Genomic DNA, 24,209 nt, shown 5'->3' with positions numbered 1-24,209 from the left:
CAGGAACTGAATTTCAAAATAAAAATAACCGGAAACAGACGTAGGCATTTCGAGCGATTACCCAAGATCCTCAGCAATGGTTTAAGCTCGCTAATTGGATGTTTTAGCCGCAATGCATGCTGGGATTTGGTGTTTATATGATATGAAATCCGGAAAACATTTTAAAAGAATAAAATAATTCTTAATTCCGAGTGTTCTTGCTTTTCTCTTTGAAAGTCTTCACATAACGGCGTTGTAATACACGGTTCGGCTGCATTACATATTACAGATCTGCCGTAGTTCTTTATTTTATAGAGCCCTGATGAGAAGACCTTTGGAAAAATTGGAAGAAATGCCGCCAAAACTGAATACTTAACGTGGATCATAAATATATCAAGAATTAAACAACATCTTCAATTTCTCTTCACACAATACGTCTCCTTGCAGTATCAACCTTAATTCGGCTGACTTTTATATTTGATCTAATTCGTAGATAGGTTATATTTACACCATAACGGTGCACAGCTGATATAAAAGGACTTTGATTTTCTTTGAATATAAGAATGTAAATACTGAGTCTGAAATAGTATAGCAATATGCTATAAAATTATGTGAAAACATGAATAAAACTACACATCTTCAGATGTTGTACATACATAAGTGTCCTACACTAATAATACAAAGTTATTATAGCTGTGTGTACATTGTGTGCACCGCCTAGTGGTTAAAGCACGTTATTGAATTATTGTTTTTATGTTATATTTGATTAAAAAAATATTAAGAGTACATACTTTCATAGGGGGAAAGTAGAAGGTCTGTGATAGAAATATAGAATATAACAAATCAAGAAGATACTGTAAGTCATCTCTACAATAAAACAGTTTAGAGCAGGATGTACAAAGATATTAATAGGAGGATGTGCAAAACAGAAAAACGAATTAACCTTGATTTAAACATTAAATAATACTTTAGATTAAGGTCCTCTTTTAAATAAGAAAGGTGGAGGTACAAACACATATTGATAGATGTCTTGTAATGTGCTGTTGAGGAACCTGTGACCCAAGATTTTCATTCATTGCATACACCGTAGTTGTGTATATGATATGTCAATAACCTTTGAAAATCTTGAAATCTTGAAAGGGATGTGCAAAATAGCCATTATACAGTCTTTAATTAACTATTAGTAGAGAATAACGAGTAATGAATATACTTTATTACTCGTTTCCATTCATGTCAATTGCAGATAAATGTTTAGTCTTCTCAAGCACCAACTATCAAATATCTCTCCTGATTGTTGGCACTTGGCAATCAGGTTAACCTCTGAATTGTGGAGTAGAATTACAAAGTAACAATGAGCTGTCACGTGGGTATATATTAATGCTGCGCATTATGGACACAAGCGATTTTCACCCATTTATTAATTATATGTTTTACATTTGATAACACCAATGTGTTTAATACTGGCAACTTCTAATTGTGGGAAAAACGAAAACGTCCAGTAGAGACGTCCCATGAAACATTTTGCGAAACACAATAGCCAGCATGTGTAGTTCTGGGGGGGCGTTCAATTCCTGTTTTGGATAGTCTGGCGTGGTTTTGTTCCATTTCAAACAGCTGTTTGACGCTCGGCGTAACCTTGGCGCACTGCCACTCCAACATCCAATCCCAGCGCTTGAAGATTAATCACGGGGACTGTAGTCCTAAACGATAGCTGGGGATTATGGGTAGTGTAGTGTCTTCGGCCATCTTAAACTCCGAGAGGCCTACGTCTGTTTCCGGTTATTTTTATTTTGAAATTCAGTTCCTGACGGACACCAAAAAAGCCAGAGATTATGGAATTAAACCAATAAATAAAAGCAAGGATAATTTTGTTTTATTGGTGAGTAAATAACAGTGTGTTATTTTGAAAAGAATAACAAATTAGAAGGAAAAAAAGATTTAAAAATACAGATTTCAGTATTCTGAGGCTCTGAGCCCCATTTATTTTCCTCACAGACGGAAACAAAAGTCCAAAATTCGATTTAAAATAAAAGCAATAATTGTGGCTTGATATTGAGTAAGAACATGTTTTTATGAACCACACAGCTTCCGGTCTTCCACGACCCGACCGGAGAAAAAGACGTGCTGCAGGCACGAAACACATTACCAGTAGAAATACATTGCTTTTAAAATCGTGCTGTGCAACACGAAGAAAAGGCGAAAATCGTGTTGGTGAACACGAATCAATAGATTAAAAATCGTGTTGGTGAACACGAAATTCCATGAGACTGGGTTGCATAATTACCATCGTCACAGAGAATGCGTTCATGAAGAATGTGAGCATATATGCAGATCTTTAGTGTTAGTAATGTTATAAGATTGTATGCATAGTGTCCTGCTGAGTCAGTGTGTTAATGAGTCTATTGATGTCCCGTTTTTAGCTGCTATGTTGTTCAGGAATGGAGCTAATGCTAGCTAGTTAGCTATGTTAAGCTATTCAGTGATAGTGTGTGGATGAGATGCTAACTTAGCCTTTACTAGCTATGTGTGTGTTTGTAATGTGTCTAATGTGTTTAAACTATAATTATTATTGCTGTTGCTTATTATTAATAACCAGAGTCTGGTTAGTTATTGTAATGTGAACCTTATTTCTACAGAGCTCTCAAGTCTCACGCATTTGGCGTGAGACACACGCATTTCACTCCATTCACACGCTCAAACGCCACACCTTGTATTTCTCACGCAGAGATTTCTTTCCAGGGTACCGCCCACCAGTTGACATTCGCGATACAAAAATTGCTTCATACTCCACTAGCACCCCCCCCCCCGTTGACATTCGCGATACAGAGGGTTTCATACTCCACTAGCACCCCCCCGTTGACATTCGCGGTACAGAGGGCTTCATGGGAACTTTGAGGGGAGCCAGAAGTTGGAGTACCAAACACCGCTGCCAAAATTTCACTCTGAACTCTGTTCAAAACATGAGAGCCCTGTTTCTATTTCTGCGTATTTTGCAGAAACCATTCATTCATCTCTAGCTACTCCACATTCATTCATCTCTACTCTGCATTCATTCATTCTCATTATCATCATCCTCATCAAACCCATTCGACATCCTGTATGTGATTCCACATCAAACATGATGTATTTCTGTGTTGATGATCAGAACCAAGCTAATATAAAGTCCAACGACTGTACTTCCTGTCTCTGTGTCAACTCTAACCGGAGTGCTGTTTTGGATAAAGCGGCTCCAGCACAAACATCAAAACACACATAAGATTCCCCAATACTTATAGTGACTAGGAGTTGTGAGAAAGAAGGACAACTAGAGATATCTGCAAGTTATTCGTTTTTATTGAACATTATTTTCCATTATGATAGATTGACTGAAACACATTCCTTCATCTGTAATGGGACAGCGGTTTTTAGGTGACACACTTTAAAGGTTAGCCACACTCATTGTCACTGCGCAGGTCTCTCTAAGTTCAAGGATTAATGAAGATAGACATTCTGAAAAATTATACGAATGTAATGACACATTTTATGTTGACACTGTAATGCATAGTCATGAATTAATCCTTTCAATTTGTTCCAACTCAACAGCTCTTACATTAAGCAATGTGTAATGCACAGTGGTAGTTCAGTTGGCATAGTGTTAATACAAAATGGAGAGACATCAACCAAAATGATTGGATACTATTTTCTTTTACATTCATTAGTGCGTACAAGTACCATCGGCCAATTCTAGGTTTGACTTTCAAACAACATACTGGAGCTTTGCATAGTATTACCATCATGAGATGATCATACTGTAGTACACAACTGTCAACAGATTTCACATAACTGTATTAGGTTAGTTGAAAGCAATAATTAAATTAAGTTTGAAGGTCCCATGTCATGCTTTTCCGGTTATTACCCGTCCCCTTGTGTGTTATGAAGGTTTTAATGCATGTAAACGGTCTGCAGAGTCAAAAACCCTCAAAGTACACCCTGTAGGGAGTAAAACCGGCGGGAGATTCGGGTACACAACCCATGGGCGTAATTTCCACTGGGGACAGGGGGGACATGTCCCCCCCACTTTTCAAAATCCCGTTTGTGTCCCCCCCACTTTTCAAATGTGCTTTTCTTTTTACGCAAGTGGTCATCGTCACAGAGGAGCGTCTGTTTGTGTGTGTGGGAGGAGCGCAGTTTGTGTGAGAGAGAGAGAGACAGACAGAGAGAGAGAGAGACAGAGAGAGACAGACAGAGAGAGACAGAGAGAGTTACAGGGGTTGTTGTTAGTAGTATCTGGTGCTAGCTCGGAGCTAACTAGATTAGATTAGAAGCTTTTTCAACAATAAGGAGAGGGAAAGTCCTCTCCTGTCGGACTGAGAGGCTGAGATAACGTCAGCTCAGGGAGGTAAAGGACTCGCTGAGTGATTGTAAACTTTAGTTATCTCAGTGGGTCTCAAACGGTTTGGTCTAAACAAATATTTTCATCTATTTAATATAGTTGTTCAAAATAAGTTAAAAAATAATTCCAATGTCAGTAAAAAATAAAAAACACAGTTTGAAATGGAAGTGATTCGTAAAATATGCATAAATAAAAAGAAAGAATGCAGACTAGGTAAGATAAAGATAGGAGAGAGGCAGCTGCACGTCGCTTGACCAATCAGAGCACACTGGGCTCACAGGGAGGGGGGGGTTTAGCTCTGACAAGCCGTTTAGGACAGAGAGTGAAAACCGGTGAATACACATACTTTACAGAGATGCTGTATGAGAAACCAATGTGAGTTTGGACAATTGCACAATATAAATATATTTTAGTCTACCTCAACAATGGAATTATGATCAGTAGAAATGGCTATGACATGGGACCTTTAAATATAAAATATTAGATTCAACTTAATAGTAATTGCTTTCAACCATCCTAATATAGTTATCTGAAATTTGTTGACATACATTTCAGTTTTTTCAGTGTAAATCAAAGCCTACATGTGTAGAAGGACTGGTTTATCAGAGGTGGCCAGACTGCAGGATGTTACACCCAAACTCAGGATCACTGCTTTTCAAACCGAGGCATCAATACAAACTTTAGATTTCACAATCTATATCAGAAAATGTATAAATGCTTTAATTTTCAAACCAGTTTTTGTATTAAAAAGCATGGAGACATCTTTGTTGTTATAACTGACAAACATCACAGCATGTCCTTTATGCTACATTCACCGTAGATAGGCTAGGTGTGGGTTTACATATAGTTATAGTATACCGAAAAATCTTCTGTATATCTTTTTCCTTCAATGCTGCTAACAAAAAATAATATGCATTTTTTATTTATTTTTTGTATTAATTAAGTTTTAGAATATATTGGCTTCTATTTTGAGTATATTTTGTGAAAGAAAAAGCATATTATATTGGCACACATCAATAGAAAACTAATATTTTAAATTATAATTAATTATGAGATTAGGAGCCAGAAATCCTGTTTCTCTTAGTGACAATTTCAGGAGATCTCAGGTCCCTCTGTTAGCCTATAAAGACTTAAAATATCAGGCCACCTTTGTCTGTATTAAGGCAGTGTCTGACCAAGGGGACAATATAAGCGTCTTTGAGTTTCCTGAAAAGCGCTATACAAGTCTCATGTATTATTATTATTATTAATATGTATTTAATATTCCATGAGGGCACAACGTATGACCCAATTTAAACTTCACGCATCTAGCCCTACTACTCACAATGAGTAATGCCAGGAGGATCTCTGTGAAAATAGCCTTTTACTGTCTGATTTCCATAACAAAATCTATGGTCTGTCTAGGGAGCATATCCGTGGCTCAATGTAAATTAAAATGTCTTAAATATCATCTGGACTTTTGATGTGATAGGCGTAAATATGTCTTGTGTCTTTATAGTGTCAAAGCTCAAAAATCTGTTATTTTGTTCAAGATATATCCAGTAAGTCTATATTATAACTTTAAGCAGATCTATTTCAAGTTCATTTCCTTAAGGCTAGTATAAGCTGACTGCATGTGGATATAATAGGAGAATGAAGGTTCGTGTAAGGAGGGAAGGAGGAAGCAGTGAAGATGAAGTGCTGTTTATTTGAAGGAGGCGCGGACCTGACGGCCCTTCAGAGGCTGGGGGGGGCGGTAGTTGTCCACCATGCAGCATGGAGACTCTCCTTCTCCGGTGAAAAGGAGGCTGCGGAACCTGGCCATCTGATGAAGAAGGAGAGACACGGTTTTTAAATCAATGAACCTGTGTCCTGGACACGTACCCACCACACTATGTTGGTGTAACATAGATTGTATACACTGTTTAATGTTTCTTTGGGACATAAAAAAAGAAATGCCCAACACTTGAAAGAAAATCAACAATATAAAAATGTCATCCGATCTGGGACAGCCAGGCAAGAGCCAAAAAATTATTAATTGTGAGCGGAAATAGAACATCTGAGATCTTTACTGCTGCACTACAATAAAGTGGTGAGGTAAAGTGGAAAATAGGCTTGATGGCAGACACATGTCAATGAAACATAAATACTCTGTTCAGCAGGATAATCTCCACATATCCACACTAGTTTATGATTTTTGAAGCATAACTGCAGTCGGCTGAAGTAAAAATCTAACGTTTGGCAAACTCACAGCCAGTCTGTGAGTGTGTGTCTGGGTTTGCTGAGTTTTGCGATGTCTCGCTGTTTCGCAGACCCCACGCAGCAACCAGGAAACACACCAGTAAGCCAGCTCACACTGTCCGCTCCTCGAGCCTCAAAGGGCGCAGCAGCGAGCCCCGTAACGTCCCGCCAGCAAGGCACCCAGAGCCCACGCAGCATTCTCATCTGTTTGTCATTTTCTGGTTGCTAACGCCAATGTAACACATAATCACTGATGTTCCGCTGTAACGGTGGTGGACTCATCAGAACAGAGTGGGCGAGCTGACCAATCAGAGCACAGTGGGCTCACAGGGAGGGGGGTCACAAGCTCCAACAAGGCTTGTAGGACAGAGAGTGAATACACATACTATACAGAGATGCTATATGAGAAACCAATGTGAGTTTGGAACATTGAACAATGTAAATATATTCTAGTAGACCTCAACAATGGAATTATGATCAGTAGAAATGGCCATGACATGGGACCTTTAACAAAGTGACCACACCAATGATCACATGACTCCATTCTCCATAAGGTTTTCTAATACTGGATCACTGATAAGTACCCAATGCTTGAAATGGTGTTTGTTATGAAGAATCCATGACTTGCACATATTCAAAAAAACTCTTGGTTTCAGAGAGGCCAACACCTCCAGAAAGAGCCAGGAAAAACAGGTCAATATCCACGTCACCTGCAGTAACAGGTCCATGAGAGGGCTTCTACCGGGGTTTGAATCTCTGTCTTCACCAACTAAGCCTTTGGAACCTCTGTTTTGGTTCCTTGGAAGATTAACATATTTAAGGTTATTTAGGGGAAGAGCCATAAGAAAATGTCCACACGGTTAGTTAGCCAAGAGTCACGACAGAAAGTATTCCTTCTAATTCAACTATTTCTGATTAGGTGGGCATTACAAAACTTCCCGCACATACTGTATGCATTCTTACAGCAGACCGTACTCTATTTAACCTTATCTGAGGATGAACGCCTCAGTCCTGCGTGTGCGTCTTATTGTTGAGTAGTTATCTTCCATGTCTCTCTTTCGTTTCGCCTCTATCTAAAACCTAGTCATGATGTCTGCAGTTAAAAAAAAAAACAGACACAGAGCATGTGTTTCCTAGGAACATGAGTGATGAAACGTTCTCATTAGCTCTTGAATCCTCAGTTGGCCAAATCAAGGTGCACTTTGATGTACGTTGGAAAAAACAGGTGAGCATTAGGTGCTATTACTGCACATGCCCTAGGGCGGAAGGACACATTACCTGGATCATGTTAAACTACAAGCAATGCAGTATCTAATGCAATCAGCTGCTTCACTTCTTCCTGTATATCTTTTATCTAAGTGTTGTATAGAGCCACCCCCACACCCCTTAATGCTGCTCTGCTGTTATCTCCCATGTGCACATGGTGGTGCAAAACTCCACCCTGCTGAGCCTGAACGTAGTCCCATACACATACATGTACAGTTGTAGCATTTTGAAGTATAAGGTAATTGTCCAACAATTAAAACAGGCTTATTTCACTACAAAACAAAGTAAATCTAAACACTAACCAAGTGAAGACACATATGTGAATTGTACCCCCCACCCCCCTTAATTCATTGTTGGGAGAGTCATTCCGAAATGTTATTACACCTGAACATTTTTTCAAAAAATGTAAAATGATTAGCTACTCTACCACGCTAACAAAAATGCTAACAAAATATCTCCAGTACATTTTCTTTATTCTTAATGCCATCACTATCTTAATGTTATGGTATGTGTGTGTGTGTGTGTGTGTGTGTGTGTGTGTGTGTGTGTGTGTGTGTGTGTGTGTGTGTGTGTGTGTGTGTGTGTGTGTGTGTGTGTGTGTGTGTGTGTGTGTGTGTGTGTGTGTGTGTGTGTGTGTGTGTGTGTGTGTGTGTGTGTGTGTGTGTGTGTGTGTGTGTGTGTGTGTGTGGTGTGTGTGTGGTGTGTGTGTGGGGGGGGGGGGTGTGGTGTGTGTGTGTGAAAAAAACTAAAGCAGCAGGCTGCAGTAAACAACATTTCCTCTGGGAGCCATTTAGCCTTTAGCTAGCTGGTGAGCTTTAGGAGGATTTCTCTGCCTCAGCAGGCTCAATCTGCAATGCTGCACTTCTTCACCATAACAAAGTAAGCGTTAAACTGTACAGTACTCGTGTATCAACATATTTATAAAAGCCTACGGTATGTCACATGAAGGTACAGGTTGGCAGTGTTCAATATGTAGAGAGTGCAGTCTGCAGATACAGGCTGTCAGTGTAATCTGAGTGAAACACAAGGTCTTCAGGGCTCAGACACACCCTGCTCTAAAGCATGATATGACTTCTGACCATCTTGACATTGGCAATGTTTAAACCAACATCCAGGCTCCTTAAAGCTTGCACAAACACATAATTAGAGGATCTAGAGCAGGGGTTCCCAAAAATAACAGTGCCAGAGTCAACAGGGGGGAATATCAATATATATTGCGGGAATATCTCCGCAATGGAGCGAGTTTAAGTTCCAGCGCAACACCTTCGTCAAACATGTTGCCAATTGTTTGTACCATTTTCAGGCGATTTGTAATCTGTTCTAGAAAGACGATTAGTTTTTTGGGATTTCAAGAAGCATATAGAACAAACAATGGATGTATTTCATGAACATTTATCCATGCTGGAACTGGAAGTAGATTTAGATGTGTTTAGAGTGAGATAAAGGTTATTATCTAATACATGCATCCAATGAAGCATTGCATGAAGTCTGTTGATGATCAGAGGCTGTTGTTGGGGCTCAGTGTTGTGCTAGTTACTGAAAACCAGTAACTAGTTACATTACTAGTTACTTCATTTCAAAAGTAACTCAGTTACTTTACTGATTACCTACACCAAAAAGTAATGCGTTACTGTGAAAAGTAACGTTTTAGTTACTTAAAAAAAGGGCTCCCAAAAAAAAAGAAGCTCCCATTAATGCCCTTATAGCCTTCATTTAAGTACTGTTATTGCATTGGAGAATAATACAATCTGTTGATCAACTTGACATGCATTTGCATCACTGAACACTGCTAAGCAATGTGGTCTATACAAAAACAAAGATATGTTTCAAAGTGCCAATTTATCGTCGTCAGAGAGCGATTCCGGTTGATACATGGCAAAGGCTTTCACAAAGTTAGAGCCGTTATCAGTAACCGAGGAGGTAACTTTTGTTGACACTCCATACAAAGAGTGAATGTGGTCAATCTCACTAGCAATAAGATTGTACGTGTGCCTACCCTTTATCCTTTTACAGGCCAACGCAGCTTTCTGGCGTTGTAAAGTGGTGGGGTTTATCCAGTGAGATGTTATCCCGAGGAAGCTTCTGTTGTGGACAGACCAAATGTCTGCGGTGGTCGAGATGTATTCCAGCCCCTCAAATGTTTTCTTTAGCTCGCTATCCATTTTGCTATATTCTTTCTCCAGGTAGTTGGAAAACGTTTTGCGTCCCATATGCCGTGTGCCGCCCGGACATGGTATCATGCTTACTAGCTCCCTGAAAGCGGGTGACTCCACTGTAGAAATAGCCTGCACGTGTTCAACAACATACCGTGCAATGGCCTTATCCACTTTCACCTGACTAGCAGTCCCTCGGTTGAAATCCAGCCGCTGTTGTTTGGCTGGAGGTGGAGGTGGGGTGGCGTCGGATGGCTCTGGGTCTGTGGTCTTAACTAATAGCTTCGTCCCAGCATGTTGTTTTTGCAGATGTTTTAACAGATTGGAATTGCTGTTTTGAGCAGTAGATAGGATCTTTGACCCGCCAAGACACAACGTACACTTAACTAACACATTATTTTCTTTATGCTCGAGAAAAGTAAAATAGTGAGCATATCTCCATGCGGAGAAACTCGACTTGTGCTCCGCCGTCGCCATGATAGTATTGTTAGTAGGCTAACTAAACACAAACACGCCCACAAAGCGTCTCCGCATGTGACACAGGAAGTATCTAAGTACATTTACTCAAGTACTGTACTTAAGTACAGTTCTCATCTCTGTTCGCCTCGCTGTTGGCGCCGCTCACCAACGTCTGGGAGCCGAGACTATATAAAAAAAATAACGGAGTAACGCACCATGTAGTAACGGTAACTGAGTTACTGAATTTAAAAAATAACGCGTTAGAGTACTAGTTACTGCCAAAAATAACGGCGTTACAGTAACGCGTTACTTTGTAACGCGTTAGTCCCAACACTGTTGGGGCTGCATAAACGTTTTTTTATTTTTTGTTTTGAAGGCAGACCATGCAGGCCTCAGAGAGTTAAACTTGGGCCTGCGACCGTAGTTTTACTGTATTTTGTTTTGAAAATCCACAGCGGAGGTTTGTGTCGTAGGCCTACTATGCGTTGTATTTTGCATATCTCTCAGTAGCCAACGATCTGTGAGTCTGTTGGACATAAACTCCCTAATAAATGTAATCTACATTTCATAAGAGGTGTAAAACCTGAGAGCATTTTAAATCGCATTTGAACTAAATGCTTATATAATCTGTAGTTGTATTTGTATTGTTGATTTAATGTGTGAATGATGCGATATAGAGAAGGTTAAGCTGTCATTATTAGGCTGTAATTTGTTATATACTGTTGGAATGGTAAGCAGGCCTATTGTTTTTGGATATTTGTGGAGTCAGGTGGTCCGTGAGTGTTTTTTTATTGGTTAAGTGGTCCTTGGTGTGAAAAAGTTTGAGAAACACTGCGCTAGTGGATTGTCAACGGGGGAGCCTCGCTGCGGGGGAATTATACAGATGGTAGTACGCCCCTGAAAAATGTCTATGCACACGTTATTAATAATAATAATAATAAAAAATTGTTTTAAAAATATTATATATTTTTTTTAATTTTCAATTTTTATTTTGTAATCATCTCGCGACCCCCACTCGGGGTCTCGCAGCCCCCCTTGGGAACCCCTGATCTAGAGGGTATTTTCAAATAAAATATAGTTATGATGAAATAGCCAGCTATGTTAATTCGGCAGTTATTTATTGGATATTCTTTTGTTTTTTTCAGACTCCCTGAAGCTTAACACCTCACGCCTTGTATTTTCTAATTTTGAGTGAAACACTTTAAACTTCTACTGGATAGTTCAGCAGGATCCTCACCAGACTACATGATAGAAAAGCAGCATGTCCAACCCACATCTAGTATGTGGACTTTCAAAACAAATGTCTGTATTTAAGAACTGCCACAAAGCTATTTTGTGCACCTACTTACTTGCATATGTGCACTGAAACACCCTATGACCTAGCTATATTTTTTAATTATATTTAGTCTGCAATCCATATGTGGCTTCACTTCAGTTGTTTGGCTCTCAAACTTCAAGTTCAATATTACATGTATTTGAATACTAAAACAACAAGCTATAATTATTCTGTAATTCAAGAGCAGCAGTTTTGTAATCCTACCTAGGTATTTTCCAACAACGTTAAAAACAGCACTGTGCATGTCCAAATATCTGGATGTTATATTCACAGTTTTTTGTATACAGTTGTTATATCAAGGTATATACAGTAGGGTAAAAGTATCCACTTGTTGGCAGATCAGAGCAGAATCATTGTGTTTCAGTGTTTATGTGGCTTCTACACAGGACACACAGGAAAGACATTCACAGTAAGTCATAATCAAGTCATCAACTCTGAAATGTGTATTAAACAGGAAGTACTCAGTTTAAATCTAATGTAAGTAGAGAGTAAGTACGCACCTGTACCGGGCTGACACTGATTGGGTCCTTGAGGACGATCCAGCTGACACTCTCCAACAGAGGGGGCGTGGTCAGAGAGCCGTCATAGGTCCAGAAGTCCAGAGAACCAGGCAGTAGGGTCTTTGGGTCGAAGTTAGCAAAGACGGTCTGCTTCCCCTGCAGGTGTGACGGCGGAGGAACAGGAAAGAGGGGGTTAGGAAAGGAAGGGAAGCAGTTGTCACTCATTGTTAACCATTACAATTGTAGGTCTTCCAATAATTTAAAATGTGTTTCATTGACAGAATAAGCTCATTTGTCTACAGGAAATATGTTTTGGTATTTGCATGGATTTGTGTGTTTTTAACGTAGGCGGCCTGTGAGGCTCAGGATACGGAAAGCTAATAGTTGACCAACTTTCATACATGAACACCACAGAAGACATTATTATGTTTTACAGCATATCATAGACCTACTGAAACACAATAACTAGCTAGAATGTTTATACCAGGTGTACACATTCATTTTGATGCTAATAATAATAATATGGTAGCTTACAAGGGTAGATAAATACGAGACTCAACGATGCCGGGCTAATGTGCTACCAAATGATTTAGCGCTTCACAAAAAAAAATGCAAATACATTGAGAGCCAGAAAGAGTAAAATGTTGACTCAGAGACATGCATACAATATTAAAGATAATTAAAGCTGCAAGCAGCATTGAGCGGGTCTTCGACGCTCCGCAGGCTGTTGTCCGCACGTCGACGTGTGTGTCTAGGTGTCTCGAGGACTCGGCCGTTGGCAAACGTAGGAAGTTTCAGGCCGATCAGACAATATCTTTTACCTCATACTCAGGGCTGGTTCAGAGCTGGAGCTTGAAAAGCACCGGGTTTTCCTGTTCACACCACAGCAGAGCAGCCTCTTAGCTCCGGAATCCGGTTCATTTCAAGCACCAAAAAATTGTCCGGCCAGAGCAAAAGCACCGCATACGTCACGCATACGTCACGCTTACGTCGAGGCGGGGGCAGGGGCAGGGGTGGGATCAACTCCTGAACAACAACAAAAAGCCGGCGTTTTATCCAGTTTGTACACAACGATGGAGAAACTTAACAAGCAGCAGTGGTCCACTGAAGAGACCGGCTACCTACTGGGAATCTGGTCTTCCGAAGATGTACAGAGGAAGCTGGAGCACAATCGGCCATTGTTGTTGTTGTCGGTGTCAGCTGTGAGGGGTTTCCGCGCGGTTTGGCTTTATGAAGCAGGCACGCAAAGGGTTACGTCATGACGCAAACGATCACGCAATGACGCAGCACCAGTCGGACTCTGGGCGGTGTGAAAAGAGATGGAGCTAAACCGAAGAACCGGTTCTGAACCTGAAAAGCTCTAGCACGGAGATTGAACCGGAGTTGCGTTGGTGTGAATGAGGTATCAGAGTTACAGCAGTAACACAAATATTGTGTTTGATGGCGGGTGATCTATCGCCATGGCAACGGCATTTGATGACACCCCATAATATGCTGAGATGTGTTGAGGGCCGGACCATTAGCCATCATCTGAAATCTGGTGCCGTTTGGACGTTTTTCCATTGAGTTAGGACAACACTGTGTTTCATGGCGAGGGACGCGTTGCCATGGAAATGGCATATGATGACATCCCATAATTGGCGGAGAGCTGTTGAGGGCCGGACCATTAGGCATCATCTGAGGTCTGGTGCCGTTTGGACCATTTTCATAGGAGTAACAGTGACACCGTGTTTCATGGCGAGGGATCTGTCGCCATGGCAACGGCATATGATGACATCCCATAATTGGCGGAGAGCTGTTGAGGGCCGGACCATTAGCCATCATCTGAAGTCTGGTGCCGTTTGGACCATTTTCATAGGAGTAACAGCGACACCGTGTTTCATGGCGAGGGATCTGTCGCCATGGCAACGGCATATGATGACATCCCCTAATTGACATAGAGCTGTTGAGGGCCGGACCATTAATGATAGTCTGAAGTCTGGTGCCGTTTGGACGATTTTCCATTGAGTTAGGACAACACCATGTGTCATGGCGAGGGATCTGTTGCCATGGAAACGGCATATGACGACACCCCATAATTGGCATAGAGCTGTTGAGGGCCGGACCATTAGCCATCATCTGAAGTCTGGTGCCGTTTGGACCATTTTCATAGGAGTAACAGCGACACCATGTTTCATGGCGAGGGATCTGTTGCCATGGAAACGGCATATGATGACATCCCATAACTGGCATGGAGCTGTTGAGTGCTGGACCATTAGTTTACGTGACGCCCACGTGACTGTAGTCGCGTGGGCTACCTACTGTCATGATTTAGGCCACTTTTAATGGGCTTTTGCCCCTCGTTTTCCCTGTTTTTTGTAGGTTTTGCAAAAGATCCCTCACCATGAAACACCTCAGGTCTCAGACCCTAATAATAGAAATTACACAAATTACAACTTACAAAAATACACATCCATGTGGACAACATTAAAAACCAATAGCAGTATTTTTTTACAGTGTTTTACATTTCATAAGATGTTACTTGTTAGACGCTTTTATCCAAAGCAACTTACATACTCAATACTGCAGGCAATCCCCACAGGAGCAATTCGGGGTGAAGTGTCTTGCCCATGGACACAACGACATGCTGACTGCAGTGGGGTTCGAACCTGTGCTCCCGAGATCCGAACACCAACGCACTAAACCACTGCGCCACACGCCTCAATGTTAAGTAATGTGCTATAGCAGCCATGTAACCGTAGTGAAAGTGGAAGTATGTATTGCACAGTTAAATGTATTTGATGACGATAAAAACCTTATATAACCTGATATTTCGAGTGGTTTATCAGAATGTATCGTAGCAGTAGCATGTATGACTTTTAGGAAACATTGGTAAGCACAGTAGTAAATCGACCAATCATTTATGGAAGGCTAAGCTTCTCTAGCCTTTTTACCCCCCACCACTGATTTTTACCTTGGTCTTAATGCTGTCAAAGGCATCCAGAACCTTCTGAAGCCGGGGGTTGGCGGCACCGATCTGAACGACAGAGACAAACACAGTTACATTTACAGTAAACTTTAGCTTTATTTATTTAGATTGTCTCTTAACCTTACATCGTCCTGTGAAGGGCATGAATACTTAAAGCTACCCCCTACTCCCTGCTTCCAGTGCAGTCAGACTGAGAGCTTGTCAGGGTCGGGATGAGTCACTGATGACTCACCTTGAGGAAGACCCCCACCACTGCAAGGCCATCAGGCTGGCTGGCTGCCTCTCCAAAACTGGGGTACTTAGTGTTCCAGTGCACCAAGTGAAGCTAACAGGGAAAGAGGCACATTTTAAGACCCAGGCTACAGAAAGTGTGTCATCTTGTCCAAAATATACTGTAACATGTGCAATAACGTGGATATTTTACAAATAATAAGACAGATCTCTAAAAAGACGACCAATGCAAAATGTTTCAGCCAGAGTTTGAAGCGCATCTGTGATAATGTCAGATGTATCTGACAAATATAAATATGCCATTTTCTTTATTATTAGAGATAAACCACCAGTCTGATTGTTATGACACTTGTTGGAATAGTATGGCATGGGCCAAGAAAGAACCCATTACGTTTTGAAGCCAGGTCAGATATATGAATTACTGTTCACTTATGGAAACGATCAATCTAGTTCATTTATTTCTTAATAGAGTGCCACAGTCCTAAAACCCAGAAGTAAGCTTCTTCCGGTTCCTTCGATAAAAAAACAATGCAATTTCTCCATAGGATTTTGGAAAATAGCTTGAAATAAGGTCTGTGGTTGACACACATTTAAGAGACGGATCACGTTTTGTTCAGTCGGATAATCTCCACATGTCTACCCTACTTTTATAATTTTTGAATCATAAATCTAATCGATAGATTTATGATCGATAGATTTATGATCGATCGCATTGCTTTTTTGTCGAAGGAACCCATGCGCAGCTTACTTCCGGGTTTTAGGACGTGTCACTGTGGCACTATAGGTTCTAAAAATAACCTAATTTGAATATATTGGAACTAAATACACTGGAATCCATCAATTTAATACCCAATGTGTTTTTGTATTGAGTAATGTAAACTCCAGTCACCCCCAATTCTTTCTTAAACAATTAACCAGTTAAACCCTGAGCCTGTTTTTCAGGTTTCAGGCTCGAAAATGACATTCCCAGAACAAATAACTATATCTTCCCTTCTAAAAGGGTTAAATTAATAATCTTTTTTCTCAAAGTAATGATAAACCTGTCAGTTGGAGGTAGAAAAGTCAGATTCAATATAGATGTTTTTTATTTTAAAGAAAATTCAGATTGAACATGGTAAAAAACTGTAAATTATAGTGTCCGTCCGAAAGATATTTTTTACTTATAGTGAAAACTAACCTTGGATGATGGGTTAGTAGACTAAAAGCTTTAGGAATCCAAAGTACAACATATAATAAGTACCCTGTATCAAGATTGATGCAAAACAAGTGATATTTGACATTTTTGGACAGATTTAGCAAAAAAAAAACTCTTCTAGGGCCATTTGGGTGGATTTTTCATATCTCTGGCTCTCCCTGCTGGATTTTGACATGTGACATCTCTTTCTAACCGTCAGAGCCAATGGAATCGACCTATGGATTAGAGACTTGTTTTGTTTTGGTAAAAATGGTTTATATCGTCAGTTAGCTGAGATTATTTCCGTTAATCTGGTATAACACATTAATAGGTTCTTAAATATTAAGATCCCCTGAGACACAGTGTCCTGAAGAAAAAAAAACAGGGTCCCTTGGGGCTTAACAGGTTAAGAAAGAATGCCCATTGTGTGTTTTTATAAAGAACAATTAAGAAAAGTGTTACTCTTAAATGTTTACTGAATTATCTTGCCAAAGAAAGGACAGTTCCACCATCACAGACCACAGGCTGTTCAGGCCCTGTTCCTGCAGGGTTAGTGAAGCAGCAGCTCCTTCAGTACCTCACAGGGGAACTTGATGTTGTTGACGGTGTGTTCGGAGCCTCTGTCATCACTCGCTCCCCAGTGGAAATGAAACTGCTTCAAACGGTACGTTCCAGAAATAGGACCTCCAGTCAGGACTGGTGAGCACAAAAGGCATTACAGATGCAAAATTTCATTCTGAATTAAATACTGTAGTTCTACACATTTTACAGACCTTTGATGGAAACAATTATGGAGAAATCATCATCTGATTTTTATCGCAACTGAATTATCATTAATTGCAATTAGATCATTTCCAGATAATTTCGTCTTTATAAAATTACACACTGATAACGTCATCATCATAAAGATTACACTTTTTAGGCAGATGTCCCACAGATACTTACATAGTGATGACCAGAGATGGGGTTGTTACTCAAAAAAAGTAATATATTACATATTACTTTAAAAAAAGTTATATATTACTTTACTTCGTTACTCTACATAAAGTAACCCCTTACTTTACTCGTTACTTTACATTACTTTTGCGTTACTCAGCAACAGCCTAAAACCAAAACTTCAAACTTAGGCCTACATGTGCACACATATAACAATTACTATTGCAATAAGGAAGACATAACACAAGTTAATAATGGTGACAATTCTAGTTTTTGCTGCTTTTTCGGAGTCGGCACTCACTCAACATCATCACTCTGGGTTCGGGGGTCTTTAGCTACTAGCTTCGTGTTAGCATGTTGCCTCTGCAGGTGTTTGGAGAGGTTTGATGTAGTTGTGTTTGCAGCAGTGCACCTTACCGTTACATTCCCGTCCTTTCTTCTGACAAATTAAAAATAATGGGCATACCTCCACCCCTCGAAAGTTTTAGCTGTTGATGTCTCAGTCTCAGTCTCAGCATGTGGAAAAGTCGCGCCAATGTTACGAAAATATAAACCTGCGGCGGAAATCCCTCCAGTGACTTGAAATATTTAAAATGTTAAAAGTTAGACCTATCCCATTTACCAATCTTATCTATCCCTGGAACTAGCTAAACTAGTAAGTAAATGCAAAAAAAAAAAAGTAATAAAAGTAAATGTTTATTATTTACTGTTGTGTAGCGTTTTGCGCAAAGTTAGTAACTTTGTGATTACTGAATGTATAACAGTAACGCATTACATTACTCCGTTACTGACAAATGTAATATTATCACACGCTCTTATCTACTTAGTACATACAGCGGGGTGGGGGCCTGAATGGGACAGCCAGATAAAGCTTACTAGTGCTTAACCTTTCTGGAAATGAATACATAATATAACGAGTATATACCGTATAAACAACACTGTAAAGAGTGCATGAATGAGTCCTTACCAGGAATGAGTCAGCATTTTATCTCTTGCAGTTTTATGTCTCAAATATTTGTATTTAAGCTTAAAATTAGGACTGCGGTTAATGCAAGATGAAGAGATTTAAACTCAAAGTTCAAGGTTCTTTATTTGTCAAACGAACATAGCTACAGTGTAGTTTTGTCAATGAAAATCTTGTGTCAGCTAAGTAGCCTAAATAGTAAATACATGAAGAAAAAAAATGTAAAAAGTCAAATAGTGCAATAAGAGTCTCTGCAAGTCATTGAAATATGATATATTAGGTAAATAGATAAATCATTTTTAAGTAGCAGCCAGATGGATATTGTGGATGTTGTTTCAACAGTTCAGGTGTTTAACAGTCTTATTGCCTGTGGCAACTATTAGTTTAACGACATAAAATCACTCAGTAAATACCCACTTGTGAATGCCTTAAGCTTCTGGGTTTCATACAAACGGCGGTCTCTAAGAAGTAACTAAATGAGGCTTTTAAATATCTTCCTGCGAAACATTAGCCAACTTGTGGCCCCATGCAAAGTTATGTGACAAGGCCCTCTGTGTCGCGAACGTCGACGGGGGATGTCTATTTGCTGCTAGTGGAGTATGCGTGAAATGCGAACGCACTTAATTGCGGCGAATTTGCGCTTCAGTTGAGGCCCCCCCCCCGCAATATGAGGCTCCCCAGCTAGCGGGGAACGTTCTCACAACTTTGGCTAACGTTAGCTACAGGTTCTAATAATGTTTTAAAGAAACCTTTTAATCTGATGTTCAAAGACCCTTTTTAGGATGTTTATTATTTCAAATAATGTTCCTATAAGGTTTAAGGTTAACTAAGACATAGCGTTTTAACTACAACATTCAGAGGATGTTTTGAGGATGTTATTGAGGCCTGAGATGACAGAAAGTGTTTTATGAAATGTTCCTTTAATGTGATATGCTAAGAAAGGTGGAACGTTTTGCCTGCAACATTCTAAGGATGTGTTTTGGACGTTGTTGGGGTAACACATTAAAGATGTTCTTTATAAAACGTTCCCTCAATGTTACATGATAACAAATGAAGAACATTCTCCAAGCAACATTCTGAAAGTGTTTTCAGGATGTTATTGAGGCCCGAGATGACAGAACGTTTTTTATAAAACTTTCCTTTACTGTGATATGCTTACAAAGGTGGAACGTTTTGCCTGCAACATTCAAACACATTACATATGTTCTTTTATAAAACATTCCCTCAATGTTACATGATAACAAATGCAGAACATTTTTAAAGCAACATTCGGATGTTTTCAGGAGGTTATTCTTTTTTTATAAAACGTTCCTGTGATGGCAAATATTAACACGGTCATGGTCAACGTCAGATTTATTTCTAGAGCGCTTTTTTAAAAAAAACTAGTTGCATTTGTTTGAAAAGGATGTTTTAAAAAATCTGATATCGCCATATTTTCCTTTTTTTTTAAAAACCAACAAGCACGTAATTCATGATAAGCTGTAAGCAGATATTGCATGTTTGTGGTGGCATGTGTGAGTTCCCAGCTAGACATTTTTGGTTCTCAAAAAATTCTGAGAATTCGTTCTCTTTTCAGCGGGGCGTTTTATTTTGGTTCCCAGAATATTCTTCTGAAAGGTAGGATAACGTTCTTTAGAAACATTCTTGAAATGTTTGGTGATAACCTTCTTAAGGTGTTTTTGATAACATTGTTAGAACACTATGCCCTACTATTCTTAAAACGTTTTCAGTGTGAAGTTTTATTTTGGTTCCCAGAATGTTCTTCTGAAAGGTAGGATAACGTTCTTTAAAAACATTCTTAACATTTTTGGTGATAACTTTCTTAAGATGTATGATAACATCTTAAGAACATCTGAGACAATGAATAGGATGTATAAAAACGAATTTGTATGCCAATATTCACTCACATGCACTTATAATCACACTAAGGTATGTAGGCCCACAATATTCATAATATAATTTGTGTAAAATATCCCCAAAAAAATCACATTTTGTTTTGACTATAAACGTTGTGTCTCGTATGTAGGTTCTAACTGTTAGATAAGCTATATGGCCATGTGTGGTTTGTGAGGGCTGCGTATAAACAGTGTCCGCTGTTTATGCATATTGGATACAAATCGTTATTGCATCCTTTAGATTTGAGACCGACAGACATATAGAAGAACGGACCGACTGTCACTGCCCATCCCTGAAACCCCTGTTAGTGTTTGTAACCCCCCCCCCCGCCTGCTGGTCTGCTCTACACGGCTGGGAGCAATCTCCAATCAACCACACCTGCAACCTGCTCATCATCCACACTATGAAAGCCTGCAGTCTGCACTCATTCCCTGCCGGATTGTTGCATGCCACTCTAGCTTTTTGCCAGCATATTCTTTGACAACTTTGCCTGCTTTTGCCTCATACTCATTTTTATGTCCCTCCCAGGAGGAATCCAAGGCTTTCAACACTCCCAAGACCAGCCAGGCCTCTCTACCCACCCTGGAACAACTGTTTCCCAATGCCGCCATGCCAACCTCCACTCCCAGCTCCCCTTTTCTAATAAACAAAGGTTACTTTCACCAGCTGATTCCGAGTCTGATTCTGGGTCCCCTCCAGTACATGTGACACCGACAGTGACTTGTAGCTACTAGCTGCTGGTCGCATTTAAAAAAAAAAAAGACTTCTGATAAATTGGAACGATAAAGCACATTATCGTACTCTAAAACAATAACATTCTGGCAACATAAAAAAATCTAACTTACAGCTGAAAACTTTTTAAGAATAGTAGGGCATAATGTTCAAACAATGTTATCAAAAACATTTAAAAAAGGTTATTACCAAGCATTTTAAGAATGTTTTTAGAGAAAGTTATCCTACCTTTCAGAAGAACATTCTGGGAACCAAAATGAAACGTCCCGCTGAAAACGTTTTAAGAACAGTATGGCATAATGATCGAACAATGTTATCAAAAACATTTGAAGAAGGTCATCACAAAATATTTTAAGAATGTTTTTAGAACCAACATTTATTTCTAAACTGGGTCCCTCCGCGAGGTGAGGCCCCCTCCGCGAGGTGAGGCCCCACGCAATCTGCATAATCTGCGTGTAGGAAGGGGCGGGCCTGCATGTGACCGTGAAGTTCCTTTATAGCCTAACGTTAGCTTCAATTATCATTAAATGATGTTAATACGCAGGGATTATAATGCTGAACAATTATTCTGCAATATTAAAAAGTATTTGGAAAGATCTCATTGCTTTTTGTTGAGGGAGTCCTTGTGATGCTAACTTTTGGGTCGGCCAAAAAATATATATTACCACCGCAGCAGTCTATACTAGGCTATATAATACTATACTATACAATACAATATCATATTTTAATATATGATTTATTTTACAGCAGAAATCTAGTTTTGCCAGCAGCTTTATAAAACACGAAACAAGGACAATTAAGATTATAGATGTTTTACATTTAAAATGCATATACATAACTATATTTCTGTGGCTTAGTGTCCTAACACTGGAAGCTGAGCGGTGGAACTTACTGGAACTGTTGGCGTCGTCCTCATAGTCCACTTGGAAGGAGTGTCCGTTGTTGAGAATGCCCTTGGCGTTGGAGGGGTCGTACTTGAGTTTCAGAGACTTCAGAGTGGAGTCGTACTGGGCCTCCTTAGGGACGATGTTGATGGGAGACTGTCTGGGCCCGTTAGCCACGGGGAAATCTTCACCCCATTTTTCAGGCCCTACAAATATATAATTAAACATTCACTACCTCATGTTAACGTGTTATGTGTGGAGCACTTTTGCTCCAGCTTCTTTAAAGTGAGTACATACGTGGCAAAGAAAATACTTCTTCTGTTGGCGTCTTGTCTTTGTTTTTTAGTGCAGAAATACATATTCAGATAAGAATTAAAAATAATAAGTTTCATATTCAATATTATTTTCAAGTGAACTCAGCTGCTGAGTGATATTAGGAACATTTCAATAAAATAACAGCAGTGCAAAATTACTCATAACGTAAAAACATCAGGGGTATTTACTTGCAGAAGACTAATTACTAACTGTTTATTACTACTAAATTGCAATTTAAGCAGCATTTAAACACTGCTGTTTCACTAAGTTACACAATAAATGCACCTTACTTTTATCATTGTATATATAGTAGCAAGTATATTGTCTTTCATCTGATGCTTATAAAGTGAATAAAACAATGCCTGAATAAAACATTTAATAATATCATAAAAGTTCCCCATTTAAATATGTTTTGTTATCATTCAAATAAACAAACAATTAAGTTAATGTTAAAGAATGAATGTGCTGGTAAATTCTGTTAGGTGGAAAGTCCACTTTTTAAAAGTTTTGCAAAAGTTTGTTTTGCAAAACCTACATTCATAACTGCCCAACAGATTCAGAAAAGTTATGAATATATGATCAAATAACGAAAAATATAAAATGTTTGCTTTTTTCCCCACATACAATATTAAAGTTAACAAACAACCCTGTCCTGATTACTGAAGTAGGCTTATGTAATAAAAGTGGTGGAGAGTAAATAAGTATATTTACTCAAGTACTGTACTTAAGTACACATTTGAGGTACTTTACTTGAGTATTTTGTTTTTGTGCAACTTCACGTTTCTACTTCACTACACTTCAAAGGGAAATACTTAACTTTTTACTTCGTTAGTTTCTTTTTCTTACGTTTTTAGTTACTATGTACTTTATAAGTTCAGAGTTTTACACACTTAGAAAGATCTTAGGAAATGATGCTTCAATATTGATTCAAAACATTACCAATGAGTGGGTTGACAAAAAATGTATTAGCAGTCATATTGCAAATAATTTTTAGTTAAGAAACATTTCACAACGCTTCAGTTTCTCAAAAGTGAAGGTTTGCTGCTTTTATTTTGGAAATATTTTAATAGTTGAGAATTGTATCTGAATACATTTGAGCACTTTTCATCCTAAAACGTTGACTACATTTCCCTATTCATACCTTAATACTTTTACTTAAGTAGTATTCTCAATGCAGTACTTTTACTTGTATGAAGTCTTTTTTCCACTAGGTCTAGTATTTTTACTTTTACCTAAATGATCTGAACACTTTGTACACCACTTTGTAATAATTTAAGTTATGTAATTGTTAATGAGGAGTGGTATGCACTGACTGCACACTGCACACAGAGTGTAGGACAGCACGTGTCCACCTGTTACTCCTGAACATCCCATCATACTGAGCTCACCGTTTTTCGCTCCATATCCCCATCCGTGAGACATGGCTGCTGCTCCTGATAACACACACACACAACGATTAATCCGCGTCAGCCTGCGGGTCACAGAGAGTGATAAGGCTGCTGACACACGGGGCTTTATATAGGCTATCCCTCGGCCTCACACCGGGGGGGGGGGGGCCTGTCGGTCCCCAGCGGGCCGGACTATCGGGAGGACGGAGCCTCCACCAAGAGATGCGATGATGGCGCCCCCCCACCCCCCCGCCGCCCTGCCTCCCTGCCTCCCTGATCCTTTCTTGGATAATTCATTCAGTGGAGAGGCGGTGTGATGTCTATCCTCTGCGCTCCCTGTGGATGAATCCATATTGCGCGCACCACATCCACATGATATCCATCAGCTGTTCCAGGATCAGTGAGGATGGTACGGTCCAGCAGATTTTGTCGCAAT

At 39.5% G+C, this 24,209-nt stretch overlaps 1 protein-coding gene across 1 annotated transcript; it reads right to left on the bottom strand.

Moving 5' to 3' along the window:
- Positions 1 to 3,294: 3,294 nt before the first annotated feature.
- On the bottom strand, positions 3,295 to 23,931 carry LOC307019475 (carbonic anhydrase-like). Its single transcript, XM_079650422.1, has 7 exons — positions 23,774 to 23,931; positions 22,079 to 22,276; positions 17,236 to 17,354; positions 15,486 to 15,578; positions 15,239 to 15,301; positions 12,286 to 12,441; positions 3,295 to 6,155 (listed from the first exon to the last, which is right to left on the bottom strand). The coding sequence occupies exons 1-7, from the start codon at positions 23,805 to 23,807 to the stop codon at positions 6,036 to 6,038; spliced, it is 783 nt and encodes a 260-aa protein (XP_079506548.1). The 5' UTR covers positions 23,808 to 23,931; the 3' UTR covers positions 3,295 to 6,035.
- Positions 23,932 to 24,209: the final 278 nt, after the last annotated feature.

The sequence above is a fragment of the Notothenia rossii genome, assembly GCF_949606895.1.
Source record: "Notothenia rossii genome assembly, chromosome: 9".
NCBI classification, from domain to species: Eukaryota; Metazoa; Chordata; class Actinopteri; order Perciformes; family Nototheniidae; genus Notothenia; species Notothenia rossii.
This window is presented reverse-complemented; position numbering and strand designations above follow the sequence as displayed.